The sequence below is a fragment of the Microcaecilia unicolor genome, chromosome 14 (assembly GCF_901765095.1).
Source record: "Microcaecilia unicolor chromosome 14, aMicUni1.1, whole genome shotgun sequence".
Lineage (NCBI taxonomy): Eukaryota > Metazoa > Chordata > Amphibia > Gymnophiona > Siphonopidae > Microcaecilia > Microcaecilia unicolor.
In genome coordinates, this window is record NC_044044.1 from 35,727,145 (window position 1) to 35,746,842 (window position 19,698).

Sequence of the window (19,698 nt, forward strand, 5' to 3'; positions counted from 1 at the left end):
TAGGACCTGAAGTGGTGAACTGGATTAGGAACTGGTTGACGGAATCCTGTGCCGAAGTAATGGATCCTCAGGAGCTTAGTCAAGATCGGGAGGCGGGGCTGGTGGTTGGGAGGCGGGGATAGTGCTGGGCAGACTTATACGGTCTGTGCCAGAGCCGGTGGTGGGAAGCGGGACTGGTGGTTGGGAGGCGGAGATAGTGCTGGGCAGACTTACACGGTCTGTGCCCTGAAGAGCACAGGTACAAATCAAAGTAGGGTATACACAAAAAGCAGCAAATATGAGTTATCTTGTTGGGCAGACTGGATGGACCGTGCAGGTCTTTTTCTGCCGTCATCTACTATGTTACTATGTTATGTCCCTGCTAGAAGTGTGATTAGTCTGTGTCTGATCCATTGGGAGAGACTAAATCTTGGAAGCTGACAGAAAATAAGCCCAAATCTTCCTCCCACTCATCTGGTTTTAGGTCAAGGTACCAGGATTCAAAACACTCTATAATGGGCTGCTCTGGTTCCTTTCAGCAGTCAAGGGTCATGGACTTGGTGTACCGCCTTTGTCATAAAACCAAAGTAGTTTACAAGTTTTTTTCTCTGTGCTTATTGGGCTCACAGTCCATTTTTGTTCCTGGGGTAATGGAGGATTAAGTGACTTGCCCAGGGTCACAAGGAGCTACAGTAGGAATCAAACCCAGTTCCCCAGATTCTCAACCCACTGCACTAGCCATTAGGCTACTCCTCCATTCCTGTTTTCTTCATGGTAGCCTTCCTTCTGTTTCAATAGGGAGGTGCTCAAGGTCCCCCTTTTGTGTTCCGTTTTGGAGGCCGTATCTTACTAAGGATGTAAAAAGACTTACTACTACTTAACATTTCTAAAGCGCTACCAGGGTTACGCAGCGCTGTACAGTTTAACAAAGAAGTACAGTCCCTGCTCAAAGGAGCTTATAATCTAAAGGACAAAAAGTGCAGACAATCAAATTGGGACAGTCTAGATTTCCTGAATGGAACTGTAATGGTTAGGTGCTGAAAGCGACATTGAAGAGGTGGGCTTTGAGCAAGGATTTGAAGATGGGCAGGGAGGGGGCTTGGCGAATGGGCTCCGGGAGATTATTCCAAGCATAGGGTGAGACGAGGCAGAAAGGGCGGAGCCTGGAGTTGGCGGTGGTGGAGAACGGTACTGAGAGGAGGGATTTGTCCTGTGAGCGGAGGTTACGGGTAGGAGTGTAAGGGGAGATGAGGGTAGAGAGGTATTGAGGGGCTGCTGATCGAGTGCATTTGTAGGTTAGTAGGAGAAGCTTGAACTGTATGCAGTACCTGATCGGGAGCCAGTGAAGTGACTTGAGGAGAGGGGTGATATGCGTATATCGGTCAAGGTGGAAGATAAGACGCGCAGCAGAGTTCTGAACGGATTGAAGGGGGGATAGATGGTTAAGAGGGAGGCCAGTGAGGAGTAGGTTGCAGTAGTCAAGGCGAGAGGTAATGAGAGAGTGGATGAGAGTTCGGGTGGTGTGCTCAGAGAGGAAGGGGCAAATTTTGCTGATGTTATAGAGAAAGAAGCGGCAGGTCTTGGCTGTCTGCTGGATATACGCAGAGAAGGAGAAGGGAGGAGTCGAAGATGACTCCGAGGTTGCGGGCTGATGAGAATGGGAGGATGAGGGTGTTGTCGACTGAAATAGAGAGTGGAGGGAGAGGAGAAGTGGGTTTGGGTGGAAAGACAATGAGCTCAGTCTTGGGCCATGTTCAGTTTCAGGTGGCAGTTGGACATCCAGGCAGCAATGTCGGATAGGCAGGCCGATACTTTGGCCTGGGTTTCCGCAGTGATGTCTGGTGTGGAGAGATAAAGTTGGTTGTTGTCAGCATAGAGATGATATTGGAAACCATGAAATGAGATTACCGAGCCTAGTGAAGAGGTGTAGATTGAGAAAAGAAGGGGTCCAAGGACAGATCCCTGAGGGACTCCCACAGAGAGCGGGATGGGGGTAGAGGAGGATCCATGGGAATGTACTCTGAAGGTACGGTGGGAGAGATAAGAGGAGAACCAGGAGAGGACAGAGCCTTGGAATCCAAATGAGGATAGTGTGGTAAGGAGTAAATTGTGATTGACAGTGTCAAAAGCGGCGGATAGGTCAAGGACGATGAGGATGGAGTAGTGACCTTTGAATTTGGCAAGGAACAGGTCGTTGCAGACTTTAGTGAGTGCTGTTTCTGTCGAGTGTAGAGGGCGAAAACCGGATTGAAGCGGATCGCGGATGGCATGAGAGGAGAGAAAATCAAGGCAACGGCTGTGAACAGCGCGTTCAAGTATCTTGGAGAGGAAGGGTAGGAGGGAGATGGGACGGTAGTTGGAAGGACAGGTAGGGTCTAGTGATGTTTTTTTGAGGAGTGGTGTGACTACAGCATGCTTGAAGGTGTCAGGGACAGTTGCAGTGGAGAGAGAGAGGTTGAGGATATGACAGATGGGGGGTGAGAGTAGTAGAGATGGTGTTTAGTAAGTTGGTGGGGATGGGATCAGAGGAACGGGTGGTGCATTTCGAGGAGGAAAGAAGACAGGCAGGTAGATGATGGGCTGACAAGCAGGCAGGGAGGTAGATGATGGGCTGGCAGGGCAGGTTGGTTGATGGGCTAGCAGGCAGACAGGAACAGATGAGAGCAGTGAAGAGCTCAGCAGCAGGACTGGAACAAGCTGGATCAGGCGGACTGGAACGAGCTGGATCAGGCAGACTGAAACAGGCTGGAGCAGATGGACTGGATCAGGCTGGTAGAAGCTGGCATAGATGGACTGGAACAAGCTGGAGCAGAGGAGAGCTGAGCAGCAGGGCTGGAACAATCATGAAGAAGCTGAATCAGGCGAGCTAGAAACAAGCAGGGGCAGATGGACTGGAACAAGCTGGAGCAGGGGAGAGCCAAGTAGCAGGACAAGCTGGAAAAGATGGACTGGAATAATGTGAGGAAGAGGCACAGGAGTCCTCTGCAGACGATGTTAGAAGTCTGGAGTTCTTCAATTTAGGTATTGAATACTGTTGTGCTGTAGATAAAGCTGGAAGTGTTGAGAGATGTCATATGGAGGAAGGTTCAGGAGTCCTTGCATAAGGGGAGGAAGAGTTCGTCTTTGTGTTCGTCGTTAGCCACAGGAAAGCGGTTCAAAGAAAAGCAACAAAAATGGTATGGGTTTTGCGTTGCAAGACATACGAGGAGAGATTTACTGACCTGGAGGAAAGGAGAAAAAGGGACGATATGATGCAGGCGTTCAAATATTTGAAAGGTATTAATCTGTAAACTTTTTCCAGAGATGGGAATGTGCCAGAAGTGGAGGACATGAATTAAGATTGAAAGGGGACAGACTGAGGCATAATGTTAGGAAGTATTTTTTTGCGGAGGGGGTGGTATATACCTGGATTCCCCCCCCCCCCCCCCCCCCATAGGAGGTGGTAGAGATGAAAACAGTATTGTAATTCAAAAGTGCATGGGATAAACTAAAAGGAATCTTGTTTAGAAGGAATGGATCCAAAGAAGCTTAGTGGAGATTAGGAAGCAACACTGGTAATTGGGAAGCAAAGCTAGTACTACTACTACTACTTATCATTTCTATAGCGCTACTAGACGTACGCAGCGCTGTACACTTGAACATGAAGAGACAGTCTCTGCTCGACAGAGCTTACAATCTAATTAGAACAGACAATCGAGATAAGGGAATATTAAAGTGAGGATGATAAAATAAGGGTTCTGAACAAGTGAATAAGGGTTAGGAGTTAAAAGCTGCATCAAAAAGGTGGGCTTTTAGCTTAGATTTGAAGACTGTCAGAGATGGAGCTTGACGTACCGGCTCAGGAAGTCTATTCCAGGCATCAGGTGCAGCAAAATAAAAGGAACGGAGTCTGGAGTTAGCAGTGGGGGAGAAGGGTGCAGATAAGAGAGATTTACCCAGTGAATGGAGTTCCTGGGGAGGAATGTAGGGAGAGATGAGAGTGGAGAGGTACTGAGGAGCTGCAGAGTGAATGCACTTATAGGTCAATAAGAGGAGTTTGAACTGTATGCGGAAACGGATAGGAAGCCAGTGAAGTGACGAGGAGAGGGCTAATATGAGCATAACGACACTGGCGGAATAAAGGTTGTGCAGCAGAATTTTGAACAGATTGAAGAGGAGAGAGGTGGCTAAGTGGGAGACCTGTAAGAAGCAAGTTGCAATAGTCTAAACGAGAGGTGATAAGAGTGTGGATGAGGGTTCTTCCGGATTCTCGGATCGCCTCTCTTCAGCAGCAGGTCCGGCTGTTAATGTCCGTTCAAATGTACCTTCGGGTTCTGGGCCTCATGGCAGCGACAATAGAGGTAGTACCATGGGCCAGGGCGCATATGCGTCAGCTTCAGGCGGCTCTGTTGTCCCGGTGGTCTCCCCAGGTACACAGTTTGGAGTTGCGGTTGCCATTGAGGGGGGCTTCTCGGCGCAGTCTCCAGTGGTGGCTGTGCTCGGCCCATCTGAAAAAGGGCATGCCGTTGGAACCTCAGTGGGTGATTCTGGTAACAGATGCCAGTCTGCTGGGCTGGGGAGCTCAGTGTCTTGGTCGGTCCACACAGGGGCGGTGGTCGACGGAGGAAGCTCAGTGGTCTATCAACCGGTTGTAGACGAGGGCGATTTGGCTAGCTCTCTTAGCGTTTCGCTCAAGTGTGGTCGGAAAGGCGATAAGAGTCATGTCCGACAACGCAACAACGGTAGCCTATGTACCGCCCTGCCGGTTGACAAAGAGTCCGCGGTTGGCAATTGAGACGGCTCTGCTCTTGAGTTGGGCAGAAAGGCATCTAGTGCAGATTTCGGCGGCGCACATGGCCAGGGTGGACAACGTGAACGCAGATTTTCTAAGCAGACACATATTGGACCCCGGAGAATGGTCTCTGCACCAGTCGGTGTTCGACCAGATAGTTCTAAAGTGGGGAATGCCAGTAGTGGATCTCATGGCGTCGGCACAGAATGCTCAGGTTCCTCGGTATTTCAGTCGGCGTCGGGATCCGCGAGCGGAAGGGATCGATGCATTGGTCCTTCCGTGGCCTCAGTGGCCTCATGTGGTTTCCCCCATGGCCCTTGATAGGTCGAGTCCTATAGAGGGTGGAATGTCATGCGGGTCCGGTGTTGTTGGTGGCTCCGAATTGGCCGCGTCGGCCGTGGTTCGAGAATCTGATGTGCTTGTTAGAAGGTGAGCCTCTGCGACTGGGGGGCTCGGTGCTGTTGTGTCAGGGTCCAATTGTCATGCCGGATCCGGCTCGGTTCTCTCTTACGGTGTGGCCCTTGAGAAGGAAAGGGTTTTCCCCTCAGGTGATTCAGACGATGCCGCAGTCTCGCAAACATTTGACGTCTTTGGCCTATGTTTGTGTGTGGCGCATATTTGAAGATTGATGTTGGGACCGGGCGTGTGTCCCTTCGACAGCTTCTGTGTCGTGCATTTTAGATTTCTTGCAGGATTTTTTTTTTTTTTGTTACATTTGTACCCCGCGCTATCCCACTCATGGCAGGCTCAATGCGGCTTACATGGGGCAATGGAGGGTTAAGTGACTTGCCCAGAGTCACAAGGAGCTGCCTGTGCCGGGAATCGAACTCAGTTCCTCAGTTCCCCAGGACCAAAGTCCACCACCCTAACCACTAGGCCACTCCTCTGATGGTTTTGAGAAGGGCCTTTCATTGTCATCTTTGAAGGTGCAGCTGGCTGCTTTGTCGTATTTTCGGGGTAAGGTGCAGGGCAGGTCGGTTGCGTCTTTCCCGGGTGTGGTCCGTTTTTTGAGGGGGGTGAAGTTGCTTCGTCCTCCTCAGCGGCTGGTAGTGCCTCAGTGGAATCTTAATATCGTTCTTGACTCTTTGGCGGGTTCTCCTTTTGAGCCCTTGGAGTCTTGTTCGATAAAAGACCTTACTATGATGGTGGTCTTTTTGGTAGTTATATCGTCAGCTCGCAGGATTTCGGAACTTCAGGCTCTTTCATGTAGGCCTCTGTTTCTGTGGTTTTCTAAGGAAAAGGTTTCGCTGTGTCCAGTGCCTTCGTTTTTGCCTAAGGTGGTATCCTCCTTTCATGTCAATCAGGTGTTTTCGTTGCTGGTCTTGGGGGACCGGATGGGGGATGCTTCTCAGCGTCGTTTGGCGAAATTGGATGTGCACAGAGTGTTGAAGGTTTACTTGCGCAGGTCGGAGGAATTCAGGTCTTCGGACAGGTTATTTGTCCTTCATGGGGGGGCCCAAGAAGGGAGCGGCTGCTTCTAAGGCATCTATAGCTCGGTGGTTGAAGGATGCCATCTCTTCGGCTTACATATTGCATGGCCGTACGTTGCCGGTGGGGCTCAAGGCACCAAAACCCTTATTCACACCCTTGTTACTTCTCGCTTGGACTATTGCAATTTACTTCTCACTGGTCTTCCGCTCAATCATCTTTCTCCTCTCCAATCTGTCCAAAATTCTGCAGCTCGACTTATTTTCCGCCAGAATTGTTATGCCCACACAAGCCCACTCCTCAAGTCACTTCACTGGCTCCCTGTCCGCTTTCGTATACAGTTCAAACTCCTCTTACTGACCTTTAAATGCATCCACTCTATGACCCCGCACTACCTCTCCTCTCTCATCTCTTCCTACATTCCTCCCCGTGAACTCCACTCTGAACAAATCTCTCTTGTCGCCCCCCTTCTCCTCCACCGCTAACTCCAGACTTCCAGGCACCTTATGCCTGAAACAGTCTTCCCAAACCCATACGTCTAGCTCCATCTCTACCTGTTTTTAAATCTATACTGAAAGCTCACCTTTTCACTACTGCCTTTGGCTCCTAACCGCTACTTATTTGCCCTCCTCCTCCCCTGTTCCTCTTTACCCTGTAATTCCCTCACCCGTAATGTCTTGTCTGTCTGTTTTACCTAGATTGTAAGCTCTTTGAGCGGGGACTGTCTCTTTATGTCAAATGTACAGCGCTGTGTGCGTCTGGTAGCGCTATATAAATGCTTTTAGTAGTAGTAGTAGTAGAGATGGAACTATAGGTCCTTTCTTCAGAAAGAAGGATAGGGGGCAAACTAATTTAACTCAGGATGTTGACCGAGATCACATCAGGCCAGTGAGTCCTGGACATGGTGAGGTGGGGCTGCATTCTGAAATTTTCCTGTCCGCTTGCAGATTGTTTTATGGTCTCACTCTGCACAGCACTTTCCAAGAGAGAGGCTATTAATCTGGTGTTCCCTGGGAGTGGTGATTTTCTATGCCCAGAGTAATTCGGGGCTAAAGCTGTATTTACTTTGTTGTCCTGAAGAAGGAGAGGTTGTTTTGGTCAATCTTGGACCCCTAGGGCATCAATTTGGCTCTATATGTTCCACATTTCCACATGGAGACCTGCAATCATCAATAGTAGTGACAGTGTGATGGGGAGTTCCTGACTATGCTGGATGTCACAAAATGCCTAGCACCCACCTGGGGTTAACCCCACGGCCACCTGGAGGGTCTGTCCTCTGCACTGCTCAAGCCCGTCTGCACCTGGACACGTGCTCTATACTAGTACTCCTCCCACTGACTGGGTCCTGCTTGCTTCTGGACTAGTCTCCCACTCTCAGGTTATTCCCCGGTGATTTCTAGAACAGTGGGGCCACACTCCAGTGGTCTCACAGTTCCTACAAAGCACCCACAGACCCAAAAAACACAATCCATAATTCTTAGTCCAGGACAGCAGAACTAATAAACTATAGGTTTATTATCATGAAAAAGTTGAACAGTGAACATTTGGAAAAAAACAGATGGAAACGTACAGCAAACAATAACAGATAACCAAAACAAAGAATTAACATTAAAATTATCTAATGCTTGTTAGAGCGAATGCTACATACCTGAGAAGGTATTCTCCGAGGACAGCAGGCTGATTGTTCTCACTGATGGGTGACGTCCACGGCAGCCCCTCCAATCGGAATCTTCACTAGCAAAGTCCTTTGCTAGCCCTCGCGCACCGCGCATGCGCGGCCGTCTTCCCGCCCGAAACCGGCTCGAGCCGGCCAGTCTCATATGTAGCAATACAAAGAGAAGGGAAGACACACTCCAAAGGGGAGGCGGGCGGGTTTGTGAGAACAATCAGCCTGCTGTCCTCGGAGAATACCTTCTACAGGTATGTAGCATTCGCTTTCTCCGAGGACAAGCAGGCTGCTTGTTCTCACTGATGGGGTATCCCTAGCCCTCAGGCTCACTCAAAACAACAACCATGGTCAATTGGGCCTCGCAACGGCGAGTACATAACTGAGATTGACCTAAAAAATTTACCAACTAACTGAGAGTGCAGCCTGGAACAGACAAACAGGGCCCTCGGGGGGTGGAGTTGGATCCTAAAGCCCAAACAGGTTCTGAAGAACTGACTGCCCGAACCGACTGTCGCGTCGGGTATCCTGCTGCAGGCAGTAATGAGATGTGAATGTGTGGACAGATGACCACGTCGCAGCAAATTTCTTCAATGGAGGCTGACTTCAAGTGGGCTACCGACGCAGCCATGGCTCTAACATTATGAGCCGTGACATGACCCTCAAGAGCCAGCCCCGCCTGGGCGTAAGTGAAGGAAATGCAATCTGCTAGCCAATTGGATATGGTGCGTTTCCCCACAGCCACTCCCCTCCTATTGGGATCAAAAGAAACAAACAATTGGGCGGACTGTCTGTTGGGCTGTGTCCGCTCCAGATAGAAGGCCAATGCTCTCTTGCAGTCCAATGTGTGCAGCTGACGTTCAGCAGGGCAGGAATGAGGACGGGGAAAGAATGTTGGCAAGACAGTTGACTGGTTCAGATGGAACTCCGACACAACCTTTGGTAAGAACTTAGGGTGAGTGCGGAGGACTACTCTGTTATGATGAAATTTGGTGTAAGGGGCCTGGGCTACCAGGGCCTGAAGCTCACTGACTCTACGAGCTGAAGTAACTGCCACCAAGAAAATGACCTTCCAGGTCAAGTACTTCAGATGGCAGGAATTCAGTGGCTCAAAAGGAGGTTTCATCAGCTGGGTGAGAACGACATTGAGATCCCATGACACTGTAGGAGGCTTGACAGGGGGCTTTGACAAAAGCAAACCTCTCATGAAGCGAACAACTAAAGGCTGTCCCGAGATCGGCTTACCTTCCACACGGTAATGGTATGCACTGATTGCACTAAGGTGAACCCTTACAGAGTTGGTCTTGAGGCCAGACTCAGACAAGTGCAGAAGGTATTCAAGCAGGGTCTGTGTAGGACAAGAGCGAGGATCTAGGGCCTTGCTGTCACACCAGACGGCAAACCTCCTCCATAGAAAGAAGTAACTCCTCTTAGTGGAATCTTTCCTGGAAGCAAGCAGATGCGGGAGACACCCTCTGACAGACCCAAAGAGGCAAAGTCTACGCTCTCAACATCCAGGCCGTGAGAGCCAGGGACCGGAGGCTGGGATGCAGAAGAGCCCCTTCGTCCTGCGTGATGAGGGTCGGAAAACACTCCAATCTCCACGGTTCTTCGGAGGATAACTCCAGAAGAAGAGGGAACCAGATCTGACGCGGCCAAAAAGGAGCAATCAGAATCATGGTGCCTCGGTCTTGCTTGAGTTTCAGCAAAGTCTTCCCCACCAGAGGAATGGGAGGATAAGCATACAGCAGACCCTCCCCCCAATTCAGGAGGAAGGCATCCGATGCCAGTCTGCCGTGGGCCTGAAGCCTGGAACAGAACTGAGGGACTTTGTGGTTGGCTCGAGATGCGAAGAGATCCACCAAGGGGGTGCCCCACGCTTGGAAGATCTGGCGCACCACTCGGGAGTTGAGCGACCACTCGTGAGGTTGCATAATCCTGCTCAATCTGTCGGCCAGACTGTTGTTTACGCCTGCCAGATATGTGGCTTGGAGCACCATGCCGTGACGGCGAGCCCAGAGCCACATGCTGACGGCTTCCTGACACAGGGGGCGAGATCCGGTGCCCCCCTGCTTGTTGACGTAGTACATGGCAACCTGGTTGTCTGTCTGAATTTGGATAATTTGGTGGGACAGCCGATCTCTGAAAGCCTTCAGAGCGTTCCAGATCGCTCGCAACTCCAGAAGATTGATCTGTAGATCGCGTTCCTGGAGGGACCAGCTTCCTTGGGTGTGAAGCCCATCGACATGAGCTCCCCATCCCAGGAGAGACGCATCCGTGGTCAGCACTTTTTGTGGCTGAGGAATTTGGAAAGGACGTCCCAGAGTCAAATTGGACCAAATCGTCCACCAATACAGGGATTTGAGAAAACTCGTGGACAGGTGGATCACGTCTTCTAGATCCCCAGCAGCCTGAAACCACTGGGAAGCTAGGGTCCATTGAGCAGATCTCATGTGAAGACGGGCCATGGGAGTCACATGAACTGTGGAGGCCATGTGGCCCAGCAATCTCAACATCTGCCGAGCTGTGATCTGCTGCGACGCTCGTACCCGCGAGACGAGGGACAACAAGTTGCTGGCCCTCGCCTCTGGGAGGTAGGCGCGAGCTGTCTGAGAATCCAGCAGAGCTCCTATGAACTCGAGTTTCTGCACTGGGAGGAGATGGGACTTTGGGTAATTTATCACAAACCCCAGTAGCTCCAGGAGGCGAATAGTCATCTGCATGAACTGCAGGGCTCCTGCCTCGGATGTGTTCTTCACCAGCCAATTGTCGAGATATGGGAACACGTGCACCCCCAGCCTGCGAAGTGCCGCTGCTACTACAGCCAAGCACTTTGTGAACCCCCTGGGCGCAGAGGCGAGCCCAAAGGGTAGCACACAGTACTGGAAGTGACGTGTGCCCAGCTGAAATCGCAGATACTGTCTGTGAGCTGGCAGTATCGGGATGTGTGTATAGGCATCCTTCAAGTCCAGAGAGCATAGCCAATCGTTTTCCTGAATCATGGGAAGGAGGGTGCCCAGGGAAAGCATCCTGAACTTTTCTTTTACGAGATATTTGTTCAGGGCCCTTAGGTCTAGGATGGGACGCATCCCCCCTGTTTTCTTTTCCACAAGGAAGTACCTGGAATAGAATCCCAGCCCCTCTTGCCCGGATGGCACGGGCTCGACCGCATTGGCGCTGAGAAGGGCGGAGAGTTCCTCTGCATGTACCTGCTTGTGCTGGAAGCTGTAAGACTGAGCTCCCGGTGGACAATTTGGAGGTTTGGAGGTCAAATTGAGGGTGTATCCTTGCCGGACTATTTGCAGAACCCACTGATCGGAGGTTATGAGAGGCCACCTTTGGTGAAAAGCTTTCAACCTCCCCCCGACCGGCAGGTCGCCCGGCACTGACACTTGGATGTCGGCTATGCTCTGCTGGAGCCAGTCAAAAGCCCGTCCCTTGCTTTTGCTGGGGAGCCGAGGGGCCTTGCTGAGTCGCACGCTGCTGATGAGAGCGAGCGCGCTGGGGCTTAGCCTGGGCCACAAGCTGTCGAGAAGGAGGATTGTACCTACGCTTGCCAGAAGAGTAGGGACCAGTTTTCCTTCCCCCGAAAAATCTTCTACCTGTAGAGGTAGATGCTGAAGGCTGCCGGCGGGAGAACTTGTCGAATGCGGTATCCCGCTGGTGGAGATGCTCTACCACCTGTTCGACCTTCTCTCCAAAAATATTGTCCGCACGGCAAGGCGAGTCCGCAATCCGCTGCTGGAGTCTATTCTCCAGGTCGGAGGCACGCAGCCATGAGAGCCTGCGCATCACCACACCTTGAGCAGCGGCCCTGGACTCAACATCAAAGGTGTCATACACCCCTCTGGCCAGGAATTTTCTGCACGCCTTCAGCTGCCTGACCACCTCCTGAAAAGGCTTGGCTTCCTCAGGGGGGAGCGCATCAACCAAGCCCGCCAACTGCCGCACATTGTTCCGCATGTGTATGCTCGTGTAGAGCTGGTAAGACTGGATTTTGGCCACGAGCATAGAAGAATGGTAGGCCTTCCTCCCAAAGGAGTCTAAGGTTCTAGAGTCTTTGCCCGGGGGCGCCAAAGCATGCTCCCTAGAACTCTTAGCCTTCTTTAGGGCCAAATCCACAACTCCAGAGTCATGAGGCAACTGGGTGCGCATCAGCTCTGGGTCCCCATGGATCCGGTACTGCGACTCGATCTTCTTGGGAATGTGGGGATTACTTAGTGGCTTGGTCCAGTTCGCAAGCAATGTCTTTTTTAGGACATGGTGCAAGGGAACAGTGGACGCTTCCTTAGGTGGAGAAGGATAGTCCAGGAGCTCAAACATTTCAGCCCTGGGCTCGTCCTCCACAACCACCGGGAAGGGGATGGCCGTAGACATCTCCCGGACAAAGGAAGCGAAAGACAGACTCTCAGGAGGAGAAAGCTGTCTTTCAGGGGAGGGAGTGGGATCAGAAGGAAGACCCTCAGACTCCTCGTCAGAGAAATATCTGGGGTCTTCCTCTTCCTCCCACGAGGCCTCACCTTCGGTGTCAGACACAAGTTCACGAACCTGTGTCTGCAACCTCGCCCGGCTCGACTCCGTGGAGCCACGTCCACGATGGGGGCGTCGAGAGGTAGACTCCCTCGCCCGCATCGGCGAAGCTCCCTCCGCCGACGTAGTCGGGGAGCCCTCCTGGGAGGTGGCCGCAGTCGGCACCGCACGCGGTACCGACGTCGGGGACCTCACCCCGGGCGATGGGCCAGCCGGCGCCACGCTCGACAGTACCGGAGGCGCAAGCAACGCCGGTACCGGAGGGGTAGGGCGCAACAGCTCTCCCAGAATCTCTGGGAGAACGGCCCGGAGGCTCTCGTTCAGAGCGGCTGCAGAGAAAGGCAGAGAGGTCGATGCAGGCGTCGACGTCAGAACCTGTTCCGGGCGTGGAGGCTGTTCCGGGCTGTCCAGAGTGGAGCGCATCGACACCTCCTGAACAGAGGGTGAGCGGTCCTCTCGGTGCCGAGCCTGCTGGGTGCCGACTCCCTCGGCGACCCAGAGCTCTCGGTGCCGACGCGGGGAGGAGACCGGTGTCGATGCTTCTTCGACTTCTTCCGAAGCATGTCACCGGAGCTCCCCGGCACCGACGAGGAGGACGTAGAATCCAGCCGTCGCTTCCTCGGAGCCGAGGCCGAAGGAGGTCGGTCTCGGGGGGGCTGTACCGCAGGAGCCCTCAGGGTAGGGGGAGACCCACCCGAAGGCTCACCGCCACCAGCAGGGGAATGGACAGCCCTCACCTGCACTCCAGACGATGCACCACCGTCCGACGACATCAGCAGACGAGGTCCCGGTACCACCGACGTCGATGCAGTCGCCCGATGCCTCAGCGCCGATGCAGAGACTCGATGCCTCGATGCACCCGATACACTAGCAGCCGAGGAAGAAGGTCTGGACGCTGACGACGTCGATGCACTCGATGCCCCCGGTGCCGATGCCGACGAAGAGCCCGAGAACAAAACGTTCCACTGGGCCAATCTCGCTACCTGAGTCCGCCTTTGTAACAGGGAACACAGACTACAGTTCTGAGGACGGTGCTCGGCCCCCAGACACTGAAGACACGACGAGTGCCTATCAGTGAGCGAGATTACCCAGGCGCACTGGGTGCACTTCTTGAAGCCGCTGGAAGGCTTCGATGTCATGGGCGGAAAAATCACGCCGGCGAAATCAAAAGCCGAAATGGCGAAAATGAGCACCAAAACTTAGAGGGAGAAAAATCTCGACCGAGGCCGAAAAGAGGCCTACCCCGACGACGAAAGAAAACTTACCGGGGCAAAATCTGAAAAAATACGGGAAGGGGCAAACGAAACCCGAGAGGGCTTCCGGAGCACTTCCCAAACAGTTTTTGAGGATTTTCCGAAGAAAAAACACGTGGAAAAAGGACGCGCGAGGTCGACTTTCCGGGGCTCGACACGGCGAAAACACGACCGTACCGAGTGCGGACGAAAGAAGACTGGCCGGCTCGAGCCGGTTTCGGGCGGGAAGACGGCCGCGCATGCGCGGTGCGCGCGGGCGCGCGAGGGCTAGCAAAGGACTTTGCTAGTGAAGATTCCGATTGGAGGGGCTGCCGTGGACGTCACCCATCAGTGAGAACAAGCAGCCTGCTTGTCCTCGGAGAATACCTGGGTAGCACTTGGGGAGTTCAGGAACTTAAGTGTTCACAAGTCTTGAACAGGATCTCAGGACAGAGGTGTTTCTCCTCTTTAACCCCACACTGAAATTAAAGAAAAGTTCAGTACTTCCTGGCTAGATTTGAAGTCCAGGGCCAATCAGAGCCCCAGTGCATTGATTTTGAAAGTATCGGGCAAATGGTACTGCAGACTGCCTTTCCATAAGCTTAAACTGGAAAAGAAAAAGTCTTTTTTTGCAACAGCTTTAAAACTCAACATAAGCACCATCTGCTGGCCAATTAGTAGAAATACACTTCATGAAATAATTATTAGTTTTTAGACTCAGAAACCCACTGTTTCGTCATACTGGACCTCAAGGAAGCTTATCTGCATATTCCAATTTGGAGAGTTTGGTCCTGGAGGGGCTATTACCAGTTTCGGGCCCTGCTGTGTGATATCACCACGGCTCTGTTCACCCTCCCAAGGTGGCTGTTGTGGTGGCAGCAGCTTCCCCCAAACAGGATATTGTGATGTACCCATATATGGAAATGTGGCTCCTCAGGATGAAGTTGGAGGACAAAAGCAAGTATTCCACAGTACGTGTGGGGGCAAATTTTACAGACCCTTGAGTGGGCGATCAGCTTTGAAAAGAGCAAGCTGGATTCCTCTCATGTGCTGAAATACTTTGGGGCTTGCTTTGATACTATGAAAGGGAAGGTCTCTCTGGCCAAGCAGAGTTTTTGGTCAAGTTACAACCTAAGTGAAGGTCTTGCTCAAAACCAAGGTGCCCTGGGCTGGGACTACATGCAGGTCTTGAGATTTGTGGCAGTGATGATCGAGCACATATGAGACTATTGCAGTTGTTGATCTTGGAATACTGTTTATCCCAGAGCTACAACACCTGTCTCTTGTGGACTCTGCAGGCCAGGGCAAGTTTGTCCTGGTGGCTGAATACAAAGAACCTGATGAAAGGAATGGATCTAGAGACTCCACAGTGGGCATTTTTCTCACAACAGATGCCGTTCTGACTGGATGGAGAGCCCATGACTTGGATCTGGTGACTCTGAAGCATATTGATTGTTAATCTGGAAATGAGAGAAAGTTAGCAAGCTCTGCAGGCCTTTTGGTTGCTGTTTCAGGCTAAGGCTGTGGCCTATGTCAGCATGAAGAGTGCATCAGTCTGTGCTGAGTCTCACCTCCTGGCATTGTTAGTGGTGCACATAGCAGGCTCTCTCAATGTTCAAGCAGACTTTGAGCATTTGATATACTGGCTTTCTGTAGTATAGACAAAACTATTTACATATTATATATACCTGTGCTTTCTCTGCCCTAGTGGGCTCAAAAACTAACCTTTTTTTTTTTTTTTTCTGGTTGGTTTTTCAAAACTCTCTTTTGAACTTGGGGCAGTGGAGGGTTAGGTGACTTGCCCAGGATCACAAGGAGCTGCAGTGGGAATTGAATCTGTTTTCTCTGGTTCTCAGCCCACTGCACTAACCATTAGGTGGTTACTCCACCCACCCACCTTGGACTCCGGAAATTAGGAGCTGTTAAGTGAGGCAGCTTCTTCTATCAGAGTCCATTGGGGCTCTCGAGTCATGAATTTGGTGGCATGGTGAAACAGGGGGTTTTCAAGCCTGTGAACTGTATTAATCTTTTCCTGCAGTATATTTCTTTTTTTTGACCAGCGGATGGTGTTTGTTCTCTGTTTTAAAGCTGCTGCAGAAAAGACTGTTTACTTTTTAGTTTAAGCCCTGTGGGAAGACAACCTACAGTGCCATTTGGACAGATACTTTCAAAGTTGGTGCTCTGGGCTCTGATTAGCCCTGGAATTCAAATCCAGCCAGGAGATACTGGATTTTCCCCAATCTCAGAGAGGGCATGCAGAGGGTAAGCATCTCTGCTCTGAGACCCTGTTCAGCAGTTCCTGAAACTCCCCAGGTGCTACCCAGGTAGTGACAAAGTGTTTAGATAGCTTTAATATTGATCCTTATTTAGTTACCTGTTATTGCTTGTTGTTTTTCCACCTGTTTTATATCATCCACTGTTCTAGTCTGTGATAATAAACCCATTAGTTTATTAGCTCAGATTTCTTGGACTGATTAAGAATCCTAGTGGTTTGTGTTTTGGGTCTGTGAGTGCTTTCCAGGACCTGAGGGACTCCTGGGAGTGTGGCCCCAGTGTCCTAGAAATCACCGGGGAATAACTTGAGAGTGGGAGACTCGCCCAGAGGCGAGCGGGACCCAGTTGGAGGAGAGTGTCAGTATAGAGCACGTGCACAGGTGCAGGCGGGCCTGAGCAGTACTGGGGACAGACCCTGTAAGTGACTGCAGGATTAGCCCCAGGTGGGTGCTATTTGTTTCGTGACAGGTGGCATCAAAGTGAAACAGGAAGATTCATGCCGTCTTCAGTAATCCAGTAAGGAATGGGGATTGGCTGGCTTGGATGTACTGGTACAGTAGTGGTCTTAGACTGGGATGCTTTGTTTCTCTCACTACTTCTTGGTTTGCTGTTGATCATGTCACACCATGGATTGGTGGTGGTGGAGGCACCATACTGACCCAGGTGGCCCTGGTACACAGACTTGGTCTGCTTTCAGGTGAGGGATCCTCTCAGGCTTCCACAGGGCAAAGGCTGTCTGGTTCAAGAGCAAATTGTCCTTGAAAGAGCAAGGCTGAGGTTTAAGGAGTATCTAGCCGCACTGATCTTGACTGTCAGGTACAGAAGAGGTTGACTTCAGTGGCATGTTTGAGAGTTTCTAGGCTATTTAAAGCATGGTGCGTGGAGTAGGCTGTTGCATTGTTCTGAACCACCTTGCCAAAATGTTGGCTGTTTTTGAAGAATGGTTTTCAGAAGGGATTAGCTGTCGGTTCTCTGAAGGTTCAGGTAGCAACACTGGTCTGTCTGAGTGTAGCAGCAGTGGGCCACCAGATGTTTGGTTCTTGAAGGGTGTGTCATATCTGTGCCCTCATGGAACCTTAATTTGCAGGACAAATTGAAAATCTTTTCTTTTTTTGTTAATTATTCTGCCAGGAGGGTTTCAGAGCTTCAAGCATTTTCACCAACACGCAGGGGTTTTGATCCTTTCTCCAGAAGAGCATATCCACCTTCCAACTGAATCTGGTGGACTCTTACCTTTCTTTTGCCAAAAGGATTGTGGAAGAGACTTTTTGGCTTTCCTTATACTTAATGTGAGTTGGGCCCTTCTGTGGTATTTGGAGATGTTTAATGAGTTTTGTGAGTTCGGATTTTTGTAATGTTTACATATCCTAAAATGGATGAGGCCACTTCAAAGGCAAGTCTTCATGGTGTACCTTCTGAAGGGGTGTGCTCATTGATGTGCTGGAGCGGGCTCTCACCAGCTTGTGAGAGCCATTTGTTACATTTTTAAGACTTTTGGGAGCCGGTTGTTAAAGTAGGCTCCCTGTGGCTACTTTAACAGCTAACTTCCAAAATACGGGCTTTGGCCTTCTCCTGAACTCCCTTTTACTTTGCTTGCAGGGATGCCGAGCCACATCAGTCAAATAGACTGCCACTGCTCCCTGCTTCTTGTTTGCGACTCTAAGCAGCAGGCCGAGACTTCTCACATGAGGGGGGAGAGAGAGGGGCATTTACCAGCACACCATTGGGTGTGTGCCACCTCAGAGCTTTAGAGCCCATTCCGTTAGAGGCCCAGTGGAAATTTTCAGGGCTGTGACAGTTGTCGTTGAGTTCCTTTCCTAAGCTACATTGGATTTGGCTTTTGGGACGGGTATTGTAAAGCACTCAGAAGTTCATTCCTATGGGTGGTATATCAAATTTTTAATAAACTTTGGAAACTTTGCTTTCCTTGCGTTCTGTTAGACTATTCCAGTCCCACACTGATGCAGGTGAAACTTGTGTTGTGTTTAGAGTTAGTGCTTTGAGATCTCTTCCTCCTCTTCTCATTTTATGTGTGGTGGGGACTCCAGTGAGTTTCTGATTGAGGATTTGTTGTCCCTCTTGCCCTGGGGAGACTTTTTTTTTGTTTGTTTGTTTAGAGGGGCGTGCTGTCTGCATGTTAGTGAAAATCCTGATTGGGTTTATGGTGCATGGTATTTTATATATGGCATGGCTTCACAATTTGTTCTGTCTGCTGGTAGAGGGGCATAACTCAAGGAAAGAAAACTCATAGGTAAAAAAAAACCTTTTCCTTTATCACATGAACTGAGTGAGTTTTCAAGTGCAAAACTAGGGTCATATTGGATAAAAGTTTCATAGGGCATGGAGCAGTGTTTGGTTTATAGAGACACATTGCAGTGAATCCTGTAGTTTCTGTCCAGTAGAGGAATGATGTACTGTAGCTTTTGTGAAAGAATATTGTTATGTTTAATAATCATGTGACTGGGAAGGTATGCTGTAAATATTGATATCTTTCTTTTCCTCTTTAGTGAATCATCATCTACAATTTCAGCTAATCAAAACCAGGAAGCTGTGTACCAGAATGTCAGCATCCCAACAGCAACATACACATCTCCAAGCAGTACTCAGGGACCGCTGTATGAGCAGAGATCCACACAGACCCGGCGGTACCCCAACTCCCTCTCTTCTTCTCCCCAGAAGGACTTGTCTCAGGCCAAGGTATCTGACGGAAGTGCTTTAACCCTCTGCTTTTAGCAGGCATCAATAGATCTGTTTATTGCTGATCCTGTCGTCCTGGTGGATTTAAAAGTACTGTGCTTATCCTTCCCAGATGAAAGGGAAACTCTAGGCAGTGTTAATAGGAAGGGTCCCAGGGAGGGTAGGAGGAGTCTTTCATTGTGGGGAGGTTAAATCTGTTCCGTTTCGCTATGCAGTGCTGGAGAGATGACCAGCATGAAAAGCTGAAGGCAGTGTTAAAATGATCTATTCAGCTGTGGGGAGGGTGCATTTAGATGCGGTTCAGTTACTTTATTGGTGAATTGAAGATAATTGCTATCACACCTTCTCTTTTTATAGAGTGGCTTCAGTTCTGCACAAGTGACGCCAACAGTGGAAGGTGAGTTAGGGCACCGTTAGACTGTGTATTAAATGTGTGCTCTGAGATATGAAGGTAAGTGATAGTATGCCAATCCTCGCCAGCTTCTTCCTGTGTGGCTCTGCTCGAGCGTGCCTCCTTTCTTAATGTGTTATTCCTTGAAACTTGAAAGAATATTCATCAGATGTTCTTTGCCACTCGTTTCTGAGCAATCCATCTCTATTTCTCACTGCAACATGTTGGTTTGGGAAAGACATCAGACCATATGTGATTGCCATGAAAGAAGTGATTTAAATTTAACCACCACCTGGTGTTTCCCCTGACGGAGCAATTGAGAGCAAAGTGAGGCCAAGTCAGGCTACCTTTGTTTATATACCAATTACTGTATTTATATGAATATTTAATTCTATTTCCTGTTGGAGATTGCTCTTGTTTCCAGTTGCAAATCTTGACCACTATTGTCTTGATCTGGTGACTTGTGCCATGCTGGGTATTTTAGACCCAATTCTTACTAGTTTTCTAGGTGACACGTGCTGTTCATGTTCCACTAGGTTCTACGGGTCCTGCAGTGAAACCTGATTCTCCCACTGCTGCCAGCATCGCACCTCTTAATGACACCGTTTCTACGTCGACACTGCTTACCTCAGCCAGTCAGCACTCATCAGGCCTGAGCGCTCACAGTGAGGACCACAGCAGGTAAGAGACGGTATGCCAGGAGGATGCTGTGGCCTGAGGTGTAATTTTT

The 19,698-nt window shown here is 50.4% G+C and overlaps 1 protein-coding gene across 12 annotated transcripts in view; it reads left to right on the forward strand.

Moving 5' to 3' along the window:
- UBAP2L (ubiquitin associated protein 2 like) overlaps positions 1–19,698 on the forward strand; it is a 127,936-nt gene that overhangs the window by 38,836 nt on the left and 69,402 nt on the right. For all 12 annotated transcript variants that reach the window (XM_030188166.1, XM_030188167.1, XM_030188168.1 and 9 more), the window contains 3 exons: positions 18,388–18,577; positions 18,935–18,974; positions 19,505–19,649. In XM_030188166.1, coding sequence (XP_030044026.1) covers positions 18,388–18,577; positions 18,935–18,974; positions 19,505–19,649 — 375 coding nt within the window. The remainder of the gene's footprint in view (positions 1–18,387; positions 18,578–18,934; positions 18,975–19,504; positions 19,650–19,698) is intronic.